General features: G+C 39.7%; 1 protein-coding gene across 1 annotated transcript in view; it reads right to left on the bottom strand.

The window, feature by feature from the left end:
* The window catches only part of CAPN7 (calpain 7), a 1,011,285-nt gene that overhangs the window by 396,480 nt on the left and 589,847 nt on the right, over positions 1 to 24,958 (bottom strand). The window contains exon 12 of the mRNA XM_044064001.1: positions 4,667 to 4,787. Coding sequence (XP_043919936.1) covers positions 4,667 to 4,787 — 121 coding nt within the window. The remainder of the gene's footprint in view (positions 1 to 4,666; positions 4,788 to 24,958) is intronic.

Raw genomic sequence — 24,958 nt, 5'->3', positions numbered from 1 at the left:
TACAAATCCTTATCTGTTTAAAAACTTTCATTTGTGTCTCTAGCGCTTGCTGTCTGTAGTCTATTGTTTTAACTGAAGCCTTTCCTCTGTGTAATTATCTTTTGGCTAGTGGGAGCTGGTTCTTTTGTGTTCTTGTAAAAATAAAAAAAAAAAGCTGTTCTGGTATTTAAGCCCTAACTTTGATAGGGTTTCTGTCTTTACACACAGTGCAGACTGGATAAGTTGTTGACCGCATCTGAGCTGAAAATATAAGTATCTTGATTTTTTTTTGATTATTTTTACAGATTACTGGTTTTAAAATTTAATATATATATAGCACTTTGTCTATTCTGTATCTTTACAAATCCTTATCTGTTTAAAAACTTTCATTTGTGTCTCTAGTGCTTGCTGTCTGTAGGCTATTGTTTTAACTGAAGCCTTTCCTCTGTGTAATTATCTTTGGCTAATGGGGCTGGTTCTTGTAAAAAAAAAAAGCTGTTCTGGTATTTAAGCCCTAACTTTGATAGGGTTTCTGTCTTTACACACAGTGCAGACTGGATAAGTTGTTGACCGCAACTGAGCTGAAAATATAAGTATCTTGATTTTTTTGATTATTTTTACAGATTACTGTTTTTAAAATTTAATATATATATAGCACTTTGTCTATTCTGTATCTTTACAAATCCTTATCTGTTTAAAAACTTTCATTTGTGTCTCTAGTGCTTGCTGTCTGTAGGCTATTGTTTTAACTGAAGCCTTTCCTCTGTGTTATTATTTTTTGGCTAGTGGGGGCTGCTTGTTAAAGTGTTTTAGGGCTGTAATGTTTTTACACGATTACCTCTGTTTCTGAACAGAACGGGTCACTTTAAGAGATTTTTGCGTTTTTTCTGACACACTGTTATATACTTCCTGTTTGATACCAAAGGTTCTTGTTTTAAGGAGTTTCTTCAGAGTATTGCAGCCTTTTTAAGTCTTTTATTTTTTTCTGAGGATGTCTACAATTACACAGACGAAAGCACTTAAATTTTAAATGCTTTTTTTCAATAAAAGTTGTATCCGGAATTGTTTTGGGTGACCTGATTGTTCTGGTTATTTGATATAAAGGAAAAGGCTAATTTTTCCATTATATAGTTAGTGTTAGCAGTATAAAATCTGTGCTATTGTGCACTGTGTTTTTGAATGGTATAAGCCATCAATGTAGGACATTATTTTTTTAATTGCATGTTAGAGTTTTGTAAGAAGATCAGAGAACACAGTTTCAAAGATTATGTGGAAGATCAGTAATAATGACATTTGAGTATGGGGCAGTTGGGATGTTTTAGGGTGGCTGTTTTGATAAATAGTGAGGAAATACAAGTGTTGAATGTTACAGAAGTTAGCCCTGAACGAATGGTAGTGGAATAGTGGCTTAGAGGAAGGATTGCAAAATAATAAAAGTATATGCATACAGTGGCAAAAAAATAAACCAGTTTTAGGAGTTAAAAACATGTACTATTAAATGCTGATATGATTGTAGGAGAATTTAACATAGATATTCCAAAGACATGCAGTAGGTGGACTGGACACTCTAAATTGGCCATTGGTGCGAGTGTGTGCATGTGAGTGAGTGGAATACATGAACTACCGTGGCAGGGCTAGCCACCTGATGGTGCAAACCTTGGCTCAAGGTGATTGTCACTGCTGAAGTGACACCCCGACCCCATGTGCAAAATGGAAAAAAGGATGGATGGATAATGGTCAAGAAAAAAAAAAGTTTGATGATATAAAGAAAATAAGTATTGCACATGACAGACTAGAATGTACATAGTAAGAAGATTTAGATGAATCAGATGATGGAATGCAGGAATCAAACTTGCTGGGAGAAATATTAACACCTTCATATATGCAGATGATATCACTCTAATGGCTGAAATTGATGAATAGTTTGTTGATGTAGTTAAAAGTAAAAAGTGCAAAAGTTGGTTTGCTGCTCACAATAAAAACAAACATACATAAATAAAATAAAATAAATAAATAAATAAATACAATTGTGTCACTTAGCCTTATCACTTCTTTGAAAATATATGGGGAAGAAGTGGAACAAGTAGCACTTTTTATTTTCCTGGGCTCAAAAGATCTTTGCAGATAGCAGATGCTGCCATGATATTAAAAGCTGATTTTTTTGGGAAGAATGCTACTGTAACTCTATTAAGATTTTAAATAGCAAAGACATCACATTGTCAGCAAAGGTCCATATATGGCAGTTTGTGCAGAGGATTAATGCTAAGAAAGGTTAATGAGCTGTTTCCTATAGTCCAGGATTTGATTTCCTTACACTTTCTTTGCCTACTGCAACTCCAGGCAAGTCACTTTAACCAAACAGTGCTCTGTGGCAACTGTGGAAGTCATTACTAAAAAGTCTTACAGTACTGTCAGTGGTCAGCATGGTTTGTGCTTTACTTTCCCAGCAGTAACATATATCTGCGAGAGCTGCACTCTAAGTGCAGCTATGTGTGTATGAAAACTGATGTATTTAAAGTCTGGTTTTGGAGAAACATTTTGAGAACTCATTACAGCCGAGTGCTCTTCCAGGCGTCTTCTGCAGTTAACCCCTACTGCTCCTCCAGCCGTCAAATATTGATTGTTCATATTTACATTAATAATTCCAAAACCATGTTACTTACAAGGTACCAGGATATTTTGTCTTGAACCATATGTGATGGCAAACACAACTCTATTGATATTTGACCTCTCTCAATGAGAATTTTCTAGAACTGTAAGGTGATAACTTAGTTTTTAAAGGCTTAAGCCACACCCACTGGGGGTTTAAGGTGCACACTCAAAAGAGCTGCTCCAGAGTGAGCAAATAGCTTGGCAGTAAAATTAAAACTCAAAGACTCCGTGGTCACATAATATGAAGAAAGGATTCTCTACAGGCGACCCAGATGCCGGAATAACTGTAGGGCAAAAGAAAGGGGCAGCATTTCACCTACTGTCATGATTTTGGAATGTGTAAAAAAACTAGAGTAACCAATGAAAAACCTAGAGGATACGAACTGAAATGAAGAACCAAGAGCTGCTGACCTCAGCATGACTGTGCCAGCCCACACAGCTAAGAGTATTTGTTAAATCAGTCATAAACCTATTACCTTGCATTATATCATTCACCTGAAAACCTTCTCATCAAATTAATTTAAATTCTTTCTGTGGGTTACTCTGTTATTCTCATTTCTGAATTCCTTATATTTGCCTTGTAAAATCTAATAGTGTTCATTTGTATCCATTCTATTACCAGCCTCCAGAATAAACCAGACCTCGGCACTGCAGTGCTTGTGGAATTGTTCTCACCAATGTGAGTAATAAGAACTGCAGTGCTTGTGGAATTGTTCTCACCAATGTGAGTAATAAGTGTTAAAATTATTTTCTGTTTATGAAACAGATTTTTTTCAATTCCACATTAAGCATGGGGAGCACAAAAGACAGTTTTAAGGCACCAGCTAATACTGCAGATTAACATAACGATGCAGAAAACAATTTAACATCTGAACATTACTATTCTCTTCAGCGGGTGGTACAACTACTTTAGTCACATTCTGTCACCTAAGCTCACCTTCCCCTCCTCTAGGAGAATAAATCATTCTATGTTAGATCAAGTCATAATCATGACTATTTCAGTACATCCATATGAAAAAATATTCAGAATATGAAGGAAAGGTGTTGAAAGACACAGTAAACATTCTACAAAAGATCTTAGTTCACCTGTCTCAGTTCAGAACAAATGGTCTGCATGTCATACAGTAACAAAATCATTAGAAGAAAATGCCTCAAGATATCAGGTCCATTTCATCACTTTAAGACTTCAGACAATCCTTAAAAAAATGTTAAGAAATCAACCCAATAGCACTGTTTTGACAGTTAGAATTAATATCCCATTTCACAGCTCGACTTGACCTACTTCATTCATAACTTAATTATCTTATCTTAATAAACACATCCTTACCCATATTTTTCACTTCGACCCTGCTTTACTCTGCTCTAATCTTTCATACTTCAGATACAAACATTGCATTGTTGTCTTCTGTCTTCACATTACTTTCACTCTTCTGCTCTCCATCCACACTATACTTACATTCGGTCAATTACTCCCTTCCTGCCAGCTGCATAGCCTAGATTCATCCCTGTGTTTTGCTATATGTTCTTTCTCATTACCCAATAGCACACTCCTTTTTCTATCAATTCATATCTAAGTTAACACATCTGCTGCTTACTTTACTCCTCCTCCTCCTACACATTTCACCTACACTTTCACTCTGTTTCACACTATCAGTTATACAATCATGTTACTGGGATATGGATTGAATTGAATTTTAATTTGAATTTTAATGTAAATATTTTGAATATTGCATCAATTTCACGTTAGTCTCTCCTATGTTTTCCCAGTCATATTTGTTTTGTAATTCTGTATATTTTACGCCTCGATGTTGCATGTAACCATATTTCTGTTTACTGCATTTTAGTGTACCTCGCTACTCCTGTTGCCTAGGTTGTACATGGAAAGGGTCTTCAGACCAGAGCACCTCCTTGGTTAAGCAATATATAAATAAATAAACAGTTCAAATGTCAGAACACAAATAAAAAAATGCAGCAAACATGAAGCACGATTGATACAAGAAAAAAAAACTGACCACTGCTAAGAAAGCATTCATACCTTGCACTCTCTGATATCCAGGACAGCATACGCATGTGTGGGAACAAGACCCCAGCTATCTGCTTCTTGCTCTGTCATTATTCCAGTGGCTGTTGTGACAAGGACATCTCCCTTATGAAACCTGGAAAGAGAAAAGAGATTCAGTTTAGGCAAAAAAAGTTCATGCTTTTTGAAATTATCACTTTTTGGAGATGCAGGAAAAATAATAAAGGTAAGCAGAAAGTGGCATGATTGGCAGAAGCCGATCTTTCTTCAGTCTATATGTGATGCGCGTGCACTGGCCCAGTAATCAAGGAGCCTCAATCCTCACCACTAACACCAGTGAGGGGTGTGCACATTGGGAGGAATAACAAGTACACACAAAATAAAGTACAATTTCCCATAAGAACACACAGAGATCACAGTCAGTCTGGGGCTGGTTTCTCCCTTTCTCTCCAGATCCCCAATAAGACTCCCCACTGGCACAGCTATAGGGTCCAGATCTCAGCCTAGTGGTCAAGCTAAAACCTCCAGCACCCTCTCTGTTCAACCAGTGCTTTGTGTCCCTGCCCAAGCAACTGACACACAAACTTTGAGATTTGATTTATATACAAACGCACAGACACTCCTGGGGAAGGCTGGCACAGATTCTCCAGCTATACCCCTTCTTGCCCAGACTAACCACTAATATCAGCTACTATAAGGCCCTTCCCAAAGGGTGACCAATTTCATTGTGTAATATTACTGTTATCCAAACGGTAAGTGCGACCCAGGGCTAAAGCTACTGGTGTGTTGGACAGTATCATCAAATACATGTAATGTATGCTAAGAGCTTAAATATCTCTACACAAAACAGCCACAGTTGAAAGGTTTAAAAAATATTTAATAATAAATAATAAAACCACAACACAATACGTATTACTTCAACACAATGACATTACAGAGTTCAGAAATCACAGGAAAATGCTTTAAAATAATACTGCAGAACAGTCTGACATAAATGTAGAAAACAGCTAGACTAATCTGGCTATTTCTATCTATAAAAATCACTGTTCTAAATAAATATCTTACTTACAGAGCAAAGCAAGTGCTGGTGAGTGGCTGTTCTTCAGACAAAATCCAAAATGCTCTTTCTCTCTGAGAAAGTCTTAAAATGATAACACAGTACTGCTGAGTCATTTCAGATTACATCATTCTTAACAGTTCTGGTTTTATTTCCCAGGCTAACAGAAACTCAAAATTTACATTTCTTTTTGTAAGCTGCACCTGCAGGAAGCCACAGCAATAAAAGACATTTTATATATAAAATCTAGTAATTAACTCTTGTCCTAAGACAATGAAAATTATTCCTTAGTCCAGACATCCTGTCTCTGAGTTTGAGCTCAAACAGTCATACAATGCTTGACTTATCAGCTTTCTTCCAGCAGAGTGCACTGTGTTTACATTTTTGAAGTTGAGAACATATAATATAGTTTTCTTACAGTTAGTTTTCTTACATTTGTAAACAGCCTGTGGATTACATTAATATTTACAAATGACACAGAATTATTTACAAAATTATATCTAGCTAAGCAGTCAGCCTTCGCAGTATATTACCAGCAGCTGAATGTAAATATTTCCAATCAGAACTAAGGACACTGAGGGAGTACGTGTAGTAGCTCCTGCAAGTGGTTTACCACAGTTAAAAGAGAGAAATGCTCTTCAAATTGTTGGGAGAGTTTTTTTCTCTCCAGCTTAAAGTTTAGGGGAGCGCCAGATCTGGTGACTGCCCTTGGTGCCAAAATAGCTAAACCTCTGTGTATGAACCTTGCTGTTATAAGGTGAGTGCAGTGCTAATCAGTCAAGAGCTTTAAAATTTGTGAGACAGTTTGTGCTGCTTAATTTTTTAACTCCCAATACATTGCAAATAACGATCTGGTCTCCAGTAAAAATAATGTTCTCCCAGGCAGACTGAAATTTATCTTTTCAGCTTTGTTCTTGAGGTGAATTGCTGGAGCCCAATTTTTAAGCATTTAAAAACCTGGTTATAATTGGGTAATTAGGAATCAGGTATCCACTCAATTTACTATTTAAACTCACAGGTGATTTGGTATGAGTTCTAGTCTCATACACCATAAAAAGGTGCAACAAATGCACACTCCACAACAAAAGAAACAAATATAATATGGAAAGATGCAGAATAAAAGACATCTACACATGATAACCATAAATAACACTACATGGTGAATGAAGGTGTCCACAAGACACATTTTCAAACAACCATACTTATTTAGATAGGCACACATAATACAATAATTAGTGTACTACAGATACAACTTGGACAAGTTATACCCAAACTGACTAAAGCAGAGCACACTAAAAACTAGACTGTCAAGTGCTGCAGCATTTGTGAATCTCAAACAAAAAAAGGAACTTGCCTCTTCAGAGAGTGTGTGTGTGTGTGTGTGTGTGTGTGTGGTTAACTATGTGGATGTGGGAGAAGCACTCCAACATACAATCCATGAAGGGGGAAGATTCCTTGTCACCCTAATATCATAGATTCTGACTATACATTTCTGCTTGTTGGGGAAGAAGGGGAAACTCCTTAATGCTGTGAATTTAATTTTGAGCAGCATGGAACTACAAATCTGATTTGCTGATCCCAAGTTTGATTAATGTTACGAATGCCACTGTAATAAATATATAGACTTTTATAGGGAACACCTACTATGTTGTGTGCAATATTTATACTGACTAAAGTAAAATACAGACAGGATATTCGGGAAGCTACTGTTAATTGATAAGTCATTGGATCCTTAACATCAAATGAACTACCAGATTACCTCCACGGATGGAAACACCTCAGGAGTGTAGTTGTGTCAGTCATGTAATATGAACACCAGAGCCTGGTGTGAAGATACAGAACCCAACGTCTGTTGACAGCAAATATGATTGCAGAACCTACTGAACTACTAACAATGTTACTACAGAAAATATGTACACAATTTGTATTTTAAAATGCATGCAGGACTGAAAAAATACAGACAAATTATTTAGAAAGGGTCATAATCTTTAAATGCGGACAGTACATCCAATTTTAAAATGTTTTCTTTACTGCTTCGCCATGAATATAGGGACTCACCAGTGCCATCATTTGCCTGCAATACTGAAAATAAGAAGGGATAAAGGGGGGATTTCACTATTTACAAATTATTCTTTTTGAAGATAAATTAAAATAAAGTCTTACAGACCCCATACTTAACTGCTAAACTTTTTTTCAGCAAACAGTAGTGATTCTTAAAAGGATTCCAAAGGGTTATGCAAACTGAATTTTGGTAAAAGAAATTGAAAATATATCTGAGACAAATACCATCACTCAAGCAAGTCTTTGTAATTCTAACCCTGGAAGCAAAATCCAGTCTTTAGAGCGTGTTACTAATATATGGATTGCAGGGCTAGTGACTATAATTCAAATTGTGGCATCTAAGACTACATGAATGAATCACATACTACAAAAGATCAAATTGTTGAGGATGGAAGCCCTTTTACAACCTGGTTAAATGTATAGCATTTGTAAAAACAAAACCATCGCACCAGATAAAGTCCAGATGCAAGAGAACCAAGCAGGCAAAGGAGTATGTGTGTATGTATGTATATATATATATATATATATATATATGTATATATATATATATATATATACATATATATATATATATATATATATACGAAAACCTTTTTAGGGTATAGAATGCTCTGTCTTGGCTGTTATACATCTTTTTATGGCATTTATAGGTGTGTCTGCTTATATATATGCACATACTCCTTATATATTATTTATTTATGCATATATTTTTGTTTTTATTATGTTTTTTATATATACACATTTTTATGTTAGCAGTATTTAGCTATGATGCTTGGTTTTATTTATACTTATTTTTATATATTTTTTGTTTATGTGTTTGTTTTTTAAACATCTTAATAGAGTAAAGAGTGTTTTTTGAACATCTTAATAGAGTAAAGAGTGTTCATGTAGCAGTTCAAATTTTTTATTGTAAACTTTATATAAGCTGTATACTTAGCTAACTATGTGGATGGTAGGTCTGTTTCAGTTTTTGTTGACACAGTTATGCATAAAATTTTCCAAAACTTCAGTATATTTGCAACAGCTTGATGAAATGGTTTATATATGATGCATATTATATTGTTTAGATATCAGCACTATATGTCTTATTTGTTATATCTGAATTTTATTATATAAGCTGTGGTTGGAACATGCTAAAAATGTACTTACTTTGCTAAAGTGTTCGGTTACTTTAAATCACTTCGTTTCCACTAATAATTTAATTGGAGGGAAAAGGTTGCTGGCAGTGATTGGTTTGACAGTGTTTAAAATGTTTAGGCTTGTGATAGAATTATATGTCTGATAAAGTGTAGGAGCATTACGCAAAAGCACTTACATGTTTCTTACTAAATAAATTGATTGGTTTTATGTTGTGCGTGTCCTTTGCCCGCTTGGATTTCTTGAAATGTACAGCATAGATAAAAAGTACAGACTGCTTTGCAATCGTCTCAGATAGTATTGCTTCTTAACTAGATATCATTGCCTAACCTTCTGGTGGGTTCTAGGCAAATGAAAGCGTAGAATCTGTCCACAGCTTCAACTGTGGGCTCTGGGAAGAAAACAAACCTACTTTCAGTATTCTTTTGCTAAATATGTAGAAATACATGATCTTTCTTGCTGTCTAGTACTTCTAGGAAATTAAATATTGACCAAAGACCAATGAATAATGCTATAATTACTAACATTTTCTGGCATAGTCTACTGCAATCAGTAGCAGTATTTTCAAAAAGAAAAATTAATTCAACTGTGTGGAAAATGGACAGAAGGGAGCCAAGATTGTTTCTTGGAACAAAACACATATCCTAAATTTGAATAAGGATCTTCATGGAAAGCTTCAAGTGAAAATCCTTTTCCATTACATTATAATATACTTGCTTGATGGCAAAAGGAAAAGTACAGTTTTGTACCTACCATAAATGTAGATGTTCGAAGATCCACATTGCTGCAGTCCTTACACTTGGGTAGTCCGCTGTCCACGGTCGGCCCGAATATCAAAGTATAAGGCTGACGTCGGTCAGGGCGCATTTAACTGACGTCAGGACGTCAGGGTACAAATGCGCATGCCCGATGTCATATCCTCAGTCTTTTCTTGCCCCAGATGTCAGAAGACCTTAAAAATAAAGGTCAAAACCAAAAGACAGCAAACAAATAACCAACCACCCTTGCACTAACCAAATGTACAATATATACAAGATACCCAATATGTACAACCCAACCCACACAACCACCTCCAACTACAGAGGGGAAGGAGGGAGGGTAAATTGGACTGCAGCAATGTGGATCTTCGAACATCTACATTTATGGTAGGTACAAAACTGTACTATGTTCTTCATCTCACATTGCTGCAGTCCTTACACTTGGGTAGAATCCCAAAGCAGAGGTAAGGGAGGATGGCTAACTATAAGGAAGCAGGAGCTGCCAAAATGCCCTGCAAAACCGCAGTGGCAAAACCAGCCCTGGACTTAGAGTAAAGTGGCAGGTGATAATGCCTAGAGAAAGTATGCACAGAACTCCAAGTAGCTGCCTCCAAAATATCCTTGGTTGCCACTCCCTCAAAAGCTGTTGAAGTGGCAGTAGCCCTAGTGGAATGAGGCCTAATCCCAGCTGGAACCTCCTTGCCATGATGGGAATAACAGAAAGCAATGCAAAACCCAATCCACTTAGAAATAGTTTGTTTTGACACAGGCTTGCCCTGAGAACTCAAAGCAAAAGAAACAAACAACTGCTGAGACTGCCTGAACCCTTTAGTTCTGTCCAAATAATAACACAACTGCCTGTGTACATCCAAAGCGTGCAAAATCTTTTCCCCCTTATTTTGGGGATTTGCATAAAAAGTAGGCAAATGAATAGTCTGGTTTAAAGCCACACTAGAAACCACCTTAGGCATAAAGGAAGGATTAGTACGTAATGATACCCTATCCTTATGGAAAATCAAGAAAGGCTCAACTGCCATAAGGGCCTGTAATTCAGAAACCCTTCTTGCAGAGGTAATGGCCAACAAAAAAGCAGTCTTCCATGATAAATATTTCAACTCAGCAGTAGCTGCAGGCTCAAAAGGTTGTAGAGTGAGTTTCTCCAACACAAAATTGAGATCCCAAGCAGGAGTAGGAGCTCTTCGTGGGGGTCTTATATTCTTCGCCCCTCTAAGAAATTGCTTGAACAAAGGATGAGAAAACAATGGCGGGTCGCAATCATAGTGAGCCGAAATTGCTGCAGCATGAACTTTAATAGAAGAGAAAGACAAACCTTTGTCTAGTAACTCAGTAAGATATTGAAGAGCCACACACAAATTAGGCTCAGAAACATCAAAATCTTTTGCTGCACTCCAAAATAAAAATCTCTTCCATTTATCAGCGTACACTTTCCTTGTACTAGGCCTTCTAGCTTCCAAAATAACATTCAAAACTTGCTGAGGAAGTGGAGGCCCATTATGGTTCAAAACAGAATATGCCAGGCTGTTAGGTGCAGAGAGTGAAGCTTGCCATTGAGCAAATGGCTGTCCTCCTGTGACAACAGGTGTGGAATCGAAGGCAAAGGCCATGGAGGCTTCCGTACTAGACTTCTTAGTAATGGGTACCAGTGCTGTCGAGGCCAATCTGGAGCTATTAAAATCATCCTTGGCTTGTCCTGTCTGACCTTCAGAAGTACCTTTGGGAGGAGAGGCAGAGGTGGAAAGGCATACACATGAAGATTGCTCCAATTGAAAGAAAGAGCATCCACTCTCCAAGCTGTGGGATGAAACCTTTCGTGCAAAACTTTGGCAGCTGATGGTTTAGTGGAGAAGCGAACAGATCTATGTCTGGAGTTCCCCATGACACTGTCAATTTCTGAAATACATGAGGATCCAATTTCCACTCGTGGGGATCCATAATTGCCTGCTCAACACATCTGCTAAGGAGTTCTGTGCTCCTGGCAGAAACCTTGCCTGAAGATTGAGCTGTAAACTGAGAGCAGTCTCCCACAAAATCATTGCTTGCCTGCATAGAGGATAAGAACGCGTTCCCCCTTGCTTGTTGATGTACCACATGACAGTTGTGTTGTCTGTTAGAATCAACACCTGTCCTGGAAGAAGGAATTCCTTGAAAGCTATTAATGCAAACTGGACTGCTAACATCTCCTTCATGTTGATATGTAGATGTTGTAGTCTGACAGGCCACTTGTTTTGTATCCACTTTCCATTTAGATGAGCTCCCCAAGCTTTGTCTGAGGCATCTGTCGTTAAAATCTGACTTGCCTCTGGCCGGGTCACAGAGAGTCCCTTGTTTAGGTGACATTCCTGAGCCCACCACAAAAATTCCTTCTGAATGCAAGGTATTATTTGAATGACAGTGTCCAGATCCTGGCAGTGCTGCGTCCATACATTTTTGAGATACCATTGTAGCTTCCTCATATGCAGTTTGGCATTGGGAAGCACCAGAATACAAGATGCCATGAACCCTAAGGCTTGAAGGACTGTCCTTGCAGTCAGCCCGGACTGATGAGATAGTTGATGGAAGTAAAGGGATAGACTCTTTTGTTTGTCCGGGGTTAAAAGGCCATCTGGGCTGCTGTATTCAGTCTCACACCCAGAAAGCACATGTCTTGAGAGGGTACTAGACTGGACTTTATTTCGTTCACAGAATACCCTAGGCATCGTAGCACTGCTATCACATATTCCAAATGATGAAGAAGCTCTTCCCTTCCTTGAGCCAGAATTAGGCAGTCGTCCAAATAAGGATAGATCTGTATTCCTTTTAGTCTGAAGAAAGCTATCACTGGAGCCAGAACTTTCGTGAACACTCTGGGCGCAGTAGATAAGCCAAAGGGCAATGCAGAGAACTGATAGTGAGAAGTCCCAGCTCGAAAACGCAGATACTTTCTGCAACTGAGTCTGATAGGAACATGAAGGTAAGCCTCCTTGAGATCCAAAGTTACCATCCAATGATCTTTGCCCAGCAAAGGTAAAAGCTGCTGCAACGGCAACATTTTGAACTTGGGAATGTCCAGATAAGTGTTGAGGATAGATAAATCCAAAATTGGTCTCCACGTGTTCCCCTTCTTTGGTACTAGGAACAGGCGAGAATAAAATCCTAGGCCCACTTCTGGCAGAGGGACCGGCTGTATGGCCCCTAGTTGGAGCAACAGAGAAACTTGTTTGTGAGCCTCTATTCTTTGTTGAGGAGGAACGTCTGGCATGCCTTTGAAAGGAGGCAAGGTATGGAAATAAAACCTGTAGCCGTGGTGTATGATATCCAATACCCATCTGTCCTGGGTAATTAAACTCCAATTTTCTTTGAAAAGTGCCAACCTTCCTCCCAAAGGTGCTGCCAGACGAGCAGGCTCTGGCAGCTGAAAAGGTAGGTCATTGGGTCTGCTTACGAAAGGACTGACCCCTGCCCTCACCGAAGCCTGTGCAGGAGAACTCCTGTTCTAGGCCTGAAAGAGCCCTGAGCTCTGCCCTACCACGCCTAGATCTACCCCTAGACTGGGAATCATAAGAAGGATACGCACACCCCTTAGTAGGCCAATTTCTACTAAACTTTGGAGGCTGGACCTGCAAAAAATCTTTAACAGTCTGCATAGACTTAGCCTTGTCTTCCATTTTCTTTAAGACTGTCTCAACAGGAGGACCAAACAACACGTCAGATTGTAAAGGAGCATCTAAAATCCTTGTTTTAACATGTTCAGACAAATTCTGATCCCTCAGCCAGGCGTGCCTGCGAAGAACAGTCCCAGTGGCAGCCACCCTAGACGAGGCCTGTACAGCATCAAAACCACATTGCAAAGAATGCTTACCCACCTGTTCAGAAACATGCACTAAATCTTGCAACTCTTTACAATCAATACCTACTGACAGAGCATCAACCTTAGACTTCAATTGTGAAAGGAGATAGTTTTGGTATTTCAACATGTGAAACTGGCAATTCAGAGCCCTCATAGCAAGAGTGGAAGAAGTATAAACTTTCTTTCCCCATCTATCCAAGGCCCTAGCCTCCTTGTCTGTAGGGACCGGATTCTTAACAACAGAAGCCTTAACACCCTTAGGCCCCTGGCTAACAGTTTCTGGGTCTGCCCTAGGACTCTTAAAAAGATACTTATGAACTTCAGGCACCCTGTAATACCTATCTGGCTTAACAGGAGCAGGAGGCAAAGAATCAGGATTAAGAGAAGCCTCTGTAAAAACATCTTCCACTACATCCAAAACAGGAGGTATAGCCAAAGGCCTATGCTGGGGTAAAAACAGAAATTCCCTAAGCCGTTTCCTGGAATCAGAGAAGTCCTGACCCTCCCACTCAAAATGCTCCCTCATGGAATGAAGAGTTTCTGAAAAAGAAAAATCCTCAGGAGGAGTAGCAGAAGGAGTAGAATCATCCACATCAGAATCAGAATAAGGAGAGTACTCCTGCAAGTCTTCAGCCAAAGACTCTGAAACATCTGAAGCTTGCTCAAAACCCCCCAGCTCAGGCTCCACCCTAGGTCTCTTAGCAGGAGGGGGCATAGAACCCCTAATCAAAGTAATCAAATCTTCTGCCATTTTAAGCATATGCTTCTTGGGCATAGTACCTGAAGAGCTAGGGGTAACACCAACTGAAGCTAAACCTGGCTTGCCCCTGGGAGAAGCCTTAGAAACAGAAGGAGAGGGCCTAGCCACCGTAGGAAGGGAGGGGAGTATAGTAACCTGAGAAGCCCCCTCAGCCTGACTTGCCTCCTGAGAGGCCACATCTTGCAATAATAAGGTCTCACTCTGGGAACACAAAGAAATCTCTGGTGGAGCCACCGGCTCCACCGACACCTCTAAAGAACCGGCGTCCGGTACAGACGGTTCTTCTAGCCTAAGCTTAACTGCCTTGTCCTTGCGCTTCTTCGAGGAAGCGGGCGTCGGAGCATCCGACGGCATTTTATAATTACACCGCTTCCCAAAGACTAACCTTGCACAATCCAACCTTCTCTTTATAGTGCGTTTATTAAATCTAGCACAAGAGCGACAGCCAACAACGTCGTGCTCAGGCCCTAAGCAAGGAATACACAAAGTATGATAATTTCTATGCGGTATCTGTTTCTCACAAGAAACGCAATTATTAACTTTTTCTGACATCCGGTAAATGACTGAGGCAAGAAAAAACTAAAATATTCCCCAACGGGGTACTTAGCCAACTTTGAACTCGGTCTGAAACTTCTAAATCGAAAAATCTCAGAACGCCAACCGGCACTTGCAATGCTGCTTCTGCATCGGACCATGCGGCAAAAAAGACTGAGGATATGACGTCGGGCATGTGCATTTGTACCCTGACGTCCTGACGTCAGTTAAATGCGCCCTGACCGATGTCAGCCTTATACTTTGATATTCGGGCCGACCGTGGACAGCGGACTACCCAAGTGTAAGGACTGCAGCAATGTGAGATGAAGAACATCAATAAGCTTATGTAGTCCAGTCTTTACCATATTCAAAATTCACCTCCCTTCAGTGTAGTCCAGTCTTTAACTACATTCAACATTCACCTCCCTTCAATATCTACCTTTTCCTTTACCCTTTTGCCACCTATCCCATGCTGTCTTCAGTACTTTTGTGATTAACTTTCTAACACTCATTCCATAGTTCATACTATAGGTCTACAAGCCTCTACTATGGAGAAATGCATTTGAAGACCTTAGCAGTAGTTAGTCCCTATAACCTGCTACCCCATGCACCATTTCATCCCACTCTAATATGATCTTGTGCATCAAAATCATTCCCCTCCTGTTTCTTCTGATTTAAATCGAGATGAGTTCTCAGTTCTGCAATCTTTGGTTGCATTCCTTCTTCTCTATCCTAATAGTGCTTTATGGTGGTTTTACTCAAGACTCTTCTGAATTCCTTCCAGTAGCCTGACATCCTTTTCCATGTATGCCCCCAAGAATTGCATAAAGTATTTAGGATGTGGTCATCCAGGCTTATGTAGAGTGGATGCATAACCTTTTCCTTCTGAAGTCCATCCTCCTTTGGATACATTCCCTAGCAGTTTGATGCTGCCACTGCCCTCTCAGTCTGCCCTTGGTGATTCAGTTAAGGAGTTAACAATATCCAGATATCTGTTTCTTGTTCTGTTGTCTTTAGTTACACAAAGACCATACAATGGTTGCTGTGGCCCAAGAACAGTACTTTGTATTTGCTCACACTGAACCTTGGGCCTCAACTGCTACCTTTCTTTACACTTGTTTACTTCTTCCACTGCTTTGTATCAGAGAAAAAGCTGATCCAGTTTTGGGTTCCATCAGGTATGTGTGATACAAATATAGTGAAGAGTACTAGAGTCACGAAAGTCCCCTGCAGTACTTCATTAGTCAAATTCCTGATACATGAAATTGTCCTTTTCACCACAATTTTGCGTATTCTGCCAGTCATACAGAAGACAACACATTTCATCAGTCTCTTCTCATACCATCTCCCAAGGACACTACCTGATGTCTACACTTCCTGCACCTAATCAGCCCATTCATTCATCAGGGCTGCAGAGAGGCATCGCCTAAAGGAGTCTTGTTCTTTGGTCTTGGTCTTAATCCTCAGCTCCACCATTGTCCCTTAATGGAGTCTCTGCCAAGTTCAGCTGTAACCCAGTTTTACAATGGGTTCAGGCTGGACAGACAGCTCATTAAGACCATGAACCTATGCTGATTGCTTTTCTCTAGAAATAGTAGCCACCTTCACTTAAGGATTCTTTCCATGATTTTCCCTTCCACTGCTGTAAGATTTTACATCTTCAGTTCACAGGTATTACCTACCACCTTGTATAAGGGTACCAAAACTTCTGTCCTCCAGTTCTTAGGCACTTCTGCAGTAACCAGTGATCTGTGGAAGCTGTCCACGGGGGGGATCAGCAAACACTGTGATTAACTTTCTGAGGACTCTGTGAGATAACCTATTTGTTCTTTGTGGTTTATCTTTCCAATGAGTAGAAAGTTCCGTGTGTACCTCCTCTCTCTGTCCTGGAGTCTGTCCACTATTCTTCTCAGTCTGCTTTGTCTCTACTTCCACAATGCATTTTCTCCTTGCTTTCCCTTATAAAAGAAGGGAGGAAGGAAAATATTCAGTTAGTACCTTTGCTTTTATAGGTTCATAGGTGAGTACTAGGCTAGCTGCCCTTGCGGGACTTTATAAGCCTAGCCAATTTTCATTTTTGTGCTGAAATTAACCTATCCCAATGGGTTAGAGATTGATCTTACCCATCTCATGGTCAATAATTATATATTACCCCTAATGAGAATAACTGGAATCATATCATAGACAATTTGCGGGGACCCAGGCATGGCATAAAGCATTTAAAAGCTGCCTCTGTCCATTAGTATTACAGGGGCAATCCTGGGGTAAATTTGCTGTTTCCCATCTATAGATCAAAGTTGTGCTTGAATATGGACAGGAAAGAACTTTATTTAATGTGGATGGGGTGTCTGTTCCACACCACTGGTATCTTCTGCAAGATATGCCTCTCCCTCCAAACTGTTCTGTTAATACTGCAGAAGAGGTTTAGATCCCTAGACTTGAGTATTTCTGATGCCGTTTGATTTGCTGATATGTAGTAAATACATCAGTAATGAGTCAGAAGATGTCTTGTACGCCAAACACAGGTCACCTCCTCAGCCTTTTCCTCTTTTTTTGCTACTTCTCCACAGATTTTTCCACAAGCTAAGTATTCCATTCATGACCCATTCCAACAGCATGTTCTCTCTTTCTCCCAGTCATTTAACTCATCTTTGCCCCTTTTCCTCATGAAAGAATCAACATCTGCTAAATGCCATACCAACATTTTTATCTTTTTACCCTTCCGTGATATGAACACTGATGAATAATGCTGCATTAGCCTGGACATCCATGAGTCCTGTAACACTGATAGGACCATATAAAGAATTCTGTCCTTACAAGGAAGGTTCGGTTTAAATTTTCCATGAGTATTACACTCTTCTAGCTACCCTGCTCCTTTATTCACTCTTTCTACCTTTCACCTTCCTCCCCTGGTGAGGTTAGGGGAATAACACACTATGCCAATTCATCAGCACTCCTTTCCTTCCGCTATCTTAACTGACAGGGCAGTTAAACAAAATATGTACCTACCAAAACAATACCTCTGAATAACAGAGCAATAGGACTGAGACTAAAACCTTTCAGTATGTTCAGTATATAAAATGTTCCTAGGCTACTAGCCTCTCCTCTTTATCCACAAATCTCTGTCAGGTAATCATTTTTCCAGATTTCAGGTGTGACAAAATAGAGTATAGCACTGTAAGAAAACAGGATCAACAATGATACTTCAGAATATATCTGTCATGAGGCAGAGAGAGATAAAGAAGGCAAGTATGTTGATCAGGACTGACCTCTTCATCCACATCTATCATTATGGTATGTGCATAACATTCATATTTAGTATGAAGAGATCCATCCTCATCAACCAATAGGAAAGAGTCCCAAACTTATCCTCCTAGTCAGCCACAGTGGGAACATACCTTTGATTTGTGTGTCTCTAAAGAAAGAAACAGACTTGGAGATCATGGCCATGCTTGTAGCATCTTACAGAAGTATTAAGTGAAGCCTACTTAGCAGCCACACAAATAACATTTAAGGATGCATTTCTGACAAAAGCTGACAGGTAAACCCTGCTTTAGTTGTGTGGGCTGTACAGGGCTGTGTCTTGTTATATTTTTCATAACAGTTTGATATTGTCAGTAAACCACAAAGCTATTGTTGCAGAATAAGCTCAATATTCCATTAGAAAACAATACAAAAAGGTTGTGAAACTTTTTTTGAGTGTTTTTGATTTGTTCACATAAAGTCTGAGCTGTCTATGGGCATTTATATATTTTAAAAGATATTCATCTCGGTTTGAGCAGTTAGGAAAGAAAATAATTCAAACAGACTGAATGATTAAGGTTTGTCTCAGTAGCTATCTTAGGAATAAAGGAAGGAATAGTCCACAATGACAGTCTATTCGTATGAAAGAAAAGGTTGGGGCATTTTTCACATTAAGCCTGCATTTCAGAAATTCTTGTAGCAAAAGTAATCCTGACTAGAAAAAATGTTTCCAAGACAGGATCTTCAAATCAGCTACAGCACCAGGGTCAAAAGGGGAAAGGGTTAATTTCTCTAATATGAAAAACAAAACCCACAGAAGGAAAGAGATCCCGGACAGGATCTGGAAAGTACTTCTCAAGAAATCCTTGCAGACTTTCAAAGAAGCCAAAGATAAAGTGCTGGAGCCCTGATGAAAGACAGAAAGGGCAACAAGGTGGTTCTTTATTAAAATGCAACTCTAGCCTGTATTAATAATCTGGGAGATGTAATCCAAAATTGTAGGTACTGAAGTTGCACAGGGGTCTAACATTTTGGAAGTTGCCCAAGCAGCAAATTGTGCCATTTTGCATGTTTTTTTGCAGTATTAGGCTTCTGGGCAGAATCGAAGATTTGGACTACCCTGGGTAAGCAAAAACAATCCCCGTCCATGACTAGAACTGGAATAGCCATGTGTTTAGAATAAAGGAATGAGGACCAAGCAGAGGCTTGCCCAATGAGTCAGTCGACAAAATTTTGGACAGCCTCAGAAGTATTAGCTGCTCAGAAAGGTAAGGCCAAAAAAGGGCTATGAGAATGACCCTAGACCTGTTATAACTGGCTTTCTGAATGAACTTTATAATAAAGGGAAATGAGGAACATTTAGAGAAGACCTGAAGGCCATTTCTGAACAATAGCATTCCTGAGATATTCTCCCAGTACAGGGACACAGGAGAAGTGTTTGCCACATATGGCACTGCTCAGGGATGCAAAGATATTTCAACACGACTTTCTCCAGTGACAAAGGGCCTGCAAGCTAAAGAAATGTTGAGGTACCACTTCTGAGGCATGACTGAGCCTGTCTGTGTGATAGCATTCTCCGATCTCCTCTTATGGACCTGTTGCTCATCTGTAAAACAATTAGCATCTAAATTACCTGATCTTGGGATGTAAACCTCATCTGCAACATAAATAGGACATGTTGGAGAGACAGATATTTGTCTCAAAGACTAACCCTTCTCTGGAAGGCTTTCCATCCACGTGAAGCAGCATTCTTCCCTAACCCGATTCAAGCATACCTTGGACCAGAGGATGGGGTATTGAAAAGTTTACCCTTGGTTTGGAACCTATGTCTTCATTAAACAGACAGAGCCTGTAAATGTTTACCATTCATGCCTAGGTCTACGTAAAACTTGTCAGATACACTTGGGAAGCATGGCTAGTCTTAAAAAGGCCACGGGGATCACTAGCATAGTAATTACCTATTAACCTATAAATTACCCTGCCCAGGAATAGGACTGGCTACTAGTAAGTGCCCTGCTGGCATACTTGACTTCCATACCCTCATCTCTTCTTAATGAAGGGGCAGGAATGAGTTCACCCTCATTGTTCATAAACCAAACCACTGCTGTGTTGTTAGAACTTGCAACCACTGGGTTAAGGATTTCTGGAAAGTCTGTACAGAGAGAAAGACAGCACCCTCCAGAATACTGATAATTATGACTTACTTCTACCTGTAATCAGAGAGTTTAGATTGTCTTCCCATGGCAATGTTCCTGTTAGCGACACAGGTATCTGTGATCACAGCCACTAATGGGGGTAAGAATTTGAAAAGGGCTCCACAGACTATTTTGTTTTCAGAAACCACTACAGGAACCTCATGTAGAACTTTGTATGAGAGACCCATGTAAACGGAAGCTGCCATGAGGACCAGTGGCCTGAGGCAGTGAACTGGTGTGACTGGATGAAAATGAAGAACATGGAATATAGCAGCTTGTAAGAATCCTTTCAAAAGAGAGATGTGTTTTTCAGGATAGGTATATCGTATCAATGTTAGTTTCTATGACAGCTCCAACTGTGATTTTATAGTCTTCACAGTGATCATAAAGGATTAGAAAACACTCTGCAGGGCTTCCCATACTGCAATTAAACCTTTATTTCTTGACCTCTGATGAAATTCCACATCCTTAGAACCCTAAATCCACTTCATTTTTGCATCCACTGATCTATATATCCTTCCTACTATCTATCAAAAAAAAAAAACCCTGCCTCCTCTTCTTACTTTCCTGCATCCTCATTCACTGTACATAATAAGAGCATTATATAGAAGTCACATATAACAATAATTTGTTGTTTATTTTTCTAAGTACTGCATTTTAATATTTCATAACTATGTCTCCAGTCTTAATGTTTTTATATGAATATTACATATGTATTTCTTTATGTAATTGTATTTTATTTTCATTTTTTTTTTAAATGTTGGAGCTTATCTCCCTGGGCCTCTACTGAAAATGGACATATATCCAGCTAGACTAGCCCGGTCAACAAATGTAAAATAAATAAATAAAATAAAATTAAAATTAAAAAGTCTAAAGTTGGTGGAGTTAGGAGCCAGGTATCCATCTATGGAAATTCCTTCATCTCTTGCAATGTCTACTGCACTGTGTGAAAAGCAGATATGGTCAGAATAGACAAGTAATTGGCTTCATAAAAGGAAACACAGTAGACTGAGGAACCAACACATTGCATGGACAGTTGTCCAAATTATGCAGAGTGCACTGGAAGCATGGGTGATCCATACTCCAGTAATGAAATAAGCACAATTTAACAAGGGGTCTTTACGCTTTGAGAGTGAGATAGTACATATTAAGTACTTGGCTTTAAGTGGGGAGATAAACCTTAACCAGAGTCTCTATGTGGATTTTTAGGGACAGGGTAGGGTCAAGAGTTAGTACCAGATATTTACACTTTTAGACTGACTTTAGAACAATGTTTCCTGGTGGGAACAATTTTAGGGTGGTAGTGCTTGCAACTTTATTTAGAGTTCCAAATGTCATGGAGTCAGTTTTGTTATTTATTGTAAGTATTTTTTCCTCCCACAGTGTGGTCTTTTTGTATGGAGAGCTGTAACTCCTGAGTTGTGGTACTAACTTAGAAGGAATTATATTGACAGCAAAGAGGGTGATGTTGGGGGGTATGTTGTATTAATGTCATTAATAAAGACTGGTAACAGAAGGAGGCCTAGTTTTGATCCTTGTGGGACACCAGCTATAAAATTTCCTTTTGATGTGATAACGATTACCTGCTTAGACTTTGAAAGTGTAGTTGTAAAACAAATGGATTACATTCCTATGAAAGCTAACTATTTGTAGCTTTTGTAAGAGGCTTTGTTTACTGGTTTACCCTTTAAAATGATCTGGTGAGATAGATAAAGATAGAGGTTTAAAAGAAGTCAGGATTTGAATGAACTTCACAATGCTTAACTGACAATGGCTGGTTAGATTGTAAGCAATGTATAATGTTTGCAATTGCAGTTGTTTCAGTGGTGACTGTGATGCATAATGTCTGCAACTAAAGTGGTGTAAATGCTTGTTTTTCATTATATAAATATAAGATTGCCTATGTCATAGGTGAAAACTTAACAGAGAAATAAATATAGCACCAATGAACAACATGTCATAAATGTCCAAAGAGTGCATGCAGTCTTCTTCTTGCAGACAAGAAGGATGGCCTGTACCACTGTCAATTGGATAGCCTTTGTGGAGAAAAACTCATTTATGTCACATAAATCCACAATCAGCATGAGGTCTTTTGTCTTTTTTGGAATTAAAAAGAATCTTGAGTAACACCCAAGACCTTTTTGCACAAGTAAGATCTTGTATGATGGCTCTTTTTCTGATGAAGTTTTATAACTGACAGGGTGGGATTGTCAGTGTAGCAGTGTGGAAAAGGAATCCTACTTCTTCTTCTTCATTTGGCTTTTCCCAGTTAGGGGTCGCCACAGCGGATCACCTGTCTGCTCATGATTGGCAGTGGAGTTTTACAGTGTCGAGTTGCCAGCCCGGCGCCCAACCTTCTGCAGAAGGCACACACACACACACACACACACACACACACACACACACACACACACACACACACACACACACACACACACACACACACACACACACACACACACACGCACACACGCACACACACGCACACACACACAAGCACTCACACCTAGGGACAATTTAGAGTGTCCAATCCATCTACAGCATGTCTTTGGGATGTGGGAGGAAACCCACGCGACCACAGGGGAGGACATGCAGAGTCCGCACAGAAGGCACCCCAGCTGAGGATCGAAAGTACAGTTTTGTACCTACCATAAATGTAGATGTCCGATAGGTATGCATCTGCAGTCATAACAAATGGGTTGTCCTGCCTCAGGCAGCCCTTCGGTCGGCCGGATTCCAAAGTCTGGGTCTGGCCTCGGCTGATGTCGCACTTCACCCGACGTCATAGCTGCTGGGGTATAAAGGCATCAGCCGATGCCATTTTCCTCAGTGTTTCTTGCCCCAGATGCCAGGTGCCCTCTAGGAAGGCTAAATTTGGATAAATGCAAATAATTCCAAAGAGTAGAAAGCAAAATATATATACATATATACATACAAACAAATACACCATAATAGATTCCCCCAGCTAGCTAAAAGAGGGGTAAGTACCCTAGGAATACCACAGAGGGGAAGGAGGGTGGGTAATCCTGACTGCAGATGCATACCTATCGGACATCTACATTTATGGTAGGTACAAAACTGTACTATGTCCTTCAAGGATGCATCTGCAAGTCATAACAAATGGGTAGAATACCATAGCCAAACTGGGGGAGGAGGCACTAAGATAATGATGGTGTAGTTAAGATCCCTTGTAAAACAGCAGTTGCAAAACCTGCTCGGGATCTGGAGTATAAAGGAAGATTATAATGCTTGGCAAATGTATGCACGGAGCTCCAAGTAGCAGCTTCTAAAATGTCTTTGGTAGCCACTCCTCGTAGGAAAGCTGTAGTGGTGGCTGTAGCTCTTGTGGAGTGAGGCCTGATATTTTCAGGAGTTGTCTTTCCATGAAATGAGTAGCAGAATCGAATGCAATTTCCTATCCATTTTGAGATTGTCTGTTTTGAAATTGCTTTTCCTTGCACTCCTGTTGCATATGCTACCAGAAGCTAGTCAGTTTTTCTGCTGGCCTTGGTTCTGTCCAGATAGTAGCGCAGTTGTCTGTGTACAGTAGTTTTCCCCCCCTGTTCTGTGGGTTGGGGAAGAATGTAGGTAAATGAATGGCTTGGTTCAAGGATACCCTGGATACCACCTTTGGCATAAATGTAGGATTGGTTCTCAGAGACACTCTATCTTGATGGAAGATAAGGAAATGCTGCACTGCCATTAATACCTGTAACTCAGATACCCTTCTTGCTGAAGTGATTGCTAGCAGGAAGGCAGTTTTCCACGATAAGAACTGTAAGTCTGCTGTTGCTGCTGGTTCAAAAGGGGGAAGTGTTAATTTTTCTAGCACAAAATTGAGACCCCATGCAGGCAAAGGTGGTTTCCTTGGAGGCTTTACATTTTTGATCCCTCTCAAAAATTGTCTGAGGAGAGGATGAGAGAAGACAGGAGGATCCATGTTGTACTCTGCTGAAATTGCTGATGCATGTATCTTAATGGAAGAATAGGCCAGGCCATTGTGGAACAGTTCTGCTAAGTATTCCAGGATGTGTGCTAGGTTTGCTAGTGTGACATTTTCTCCCTTTTCTGCACTCCAAATGAGGAATCTTTTCCATCTGGCTGAATATGTTTTCCTTGTGGAGGGTCTGCGAGCCTCCAGGATAATGTCCTTAACCCTCTGAGATAAATCAAGTTGGTTTTGTTTTATGCAATTTTCCAAGCAGTTAGCTGCAGTGTTTTTAAGTTTGGATGCAGGGTCTTGTAATTGTTCTGCGTTAGAAGTAAAGGATATAGAGGTAGATGCCATGAATGCGTCTGAGACATGCTTCTCAGTAGCGGGTACCAATGTTGCCTTGGCCAGTCTGGAGCTATCAGAATTACCTTTGGCTGTTCCTCTCTGATCTTCAGTAGAACTTTGTACATCAAAGGAAGAGGTGGAAAGGCATATACTGTCAGGTCCTTCCAGCTGAAAGAAAGGGAGTCCACCCTCCAGGCAAGTGGGTGGTATACTCTTGAGCAGAATTTCTTCAGTTGGTAGTTGTGTGGGGAGGCAAACAGGTCTATCTCTGGCATTCCCCATTTCTTTGTTATGGTTTTGAAAATATCTGGATGCAGCATCCATTCGTGAGCATCCGTGGTAGTCCTGCTTAAGCTGTCTGCTAGTGAATTCTCTTTTCCTGGTACAAATCTGGCCTGCAGTTGGATGTTGAGATTCAGGGCCAAGTTCCACAGGT

The sequence above is a fragment of the Protopterus annectens genome, chromosome 2.part2 (genome assembly GCF_019279795.1).
Source record: "Protopterus annectens isolate FY-2018-M chromosome 2.part2, PAN1.0, whole genome shotgun sequence".
NCBI classification, from domain to species: Eukaryota; Metazoa; Chordata; order Ceratodontiformes; family Protopteridae; genus Protopterus; species Protopterus annectens.
This window is presented reverse-complemented; position numbering and strand designations above follow the sequence as displayed.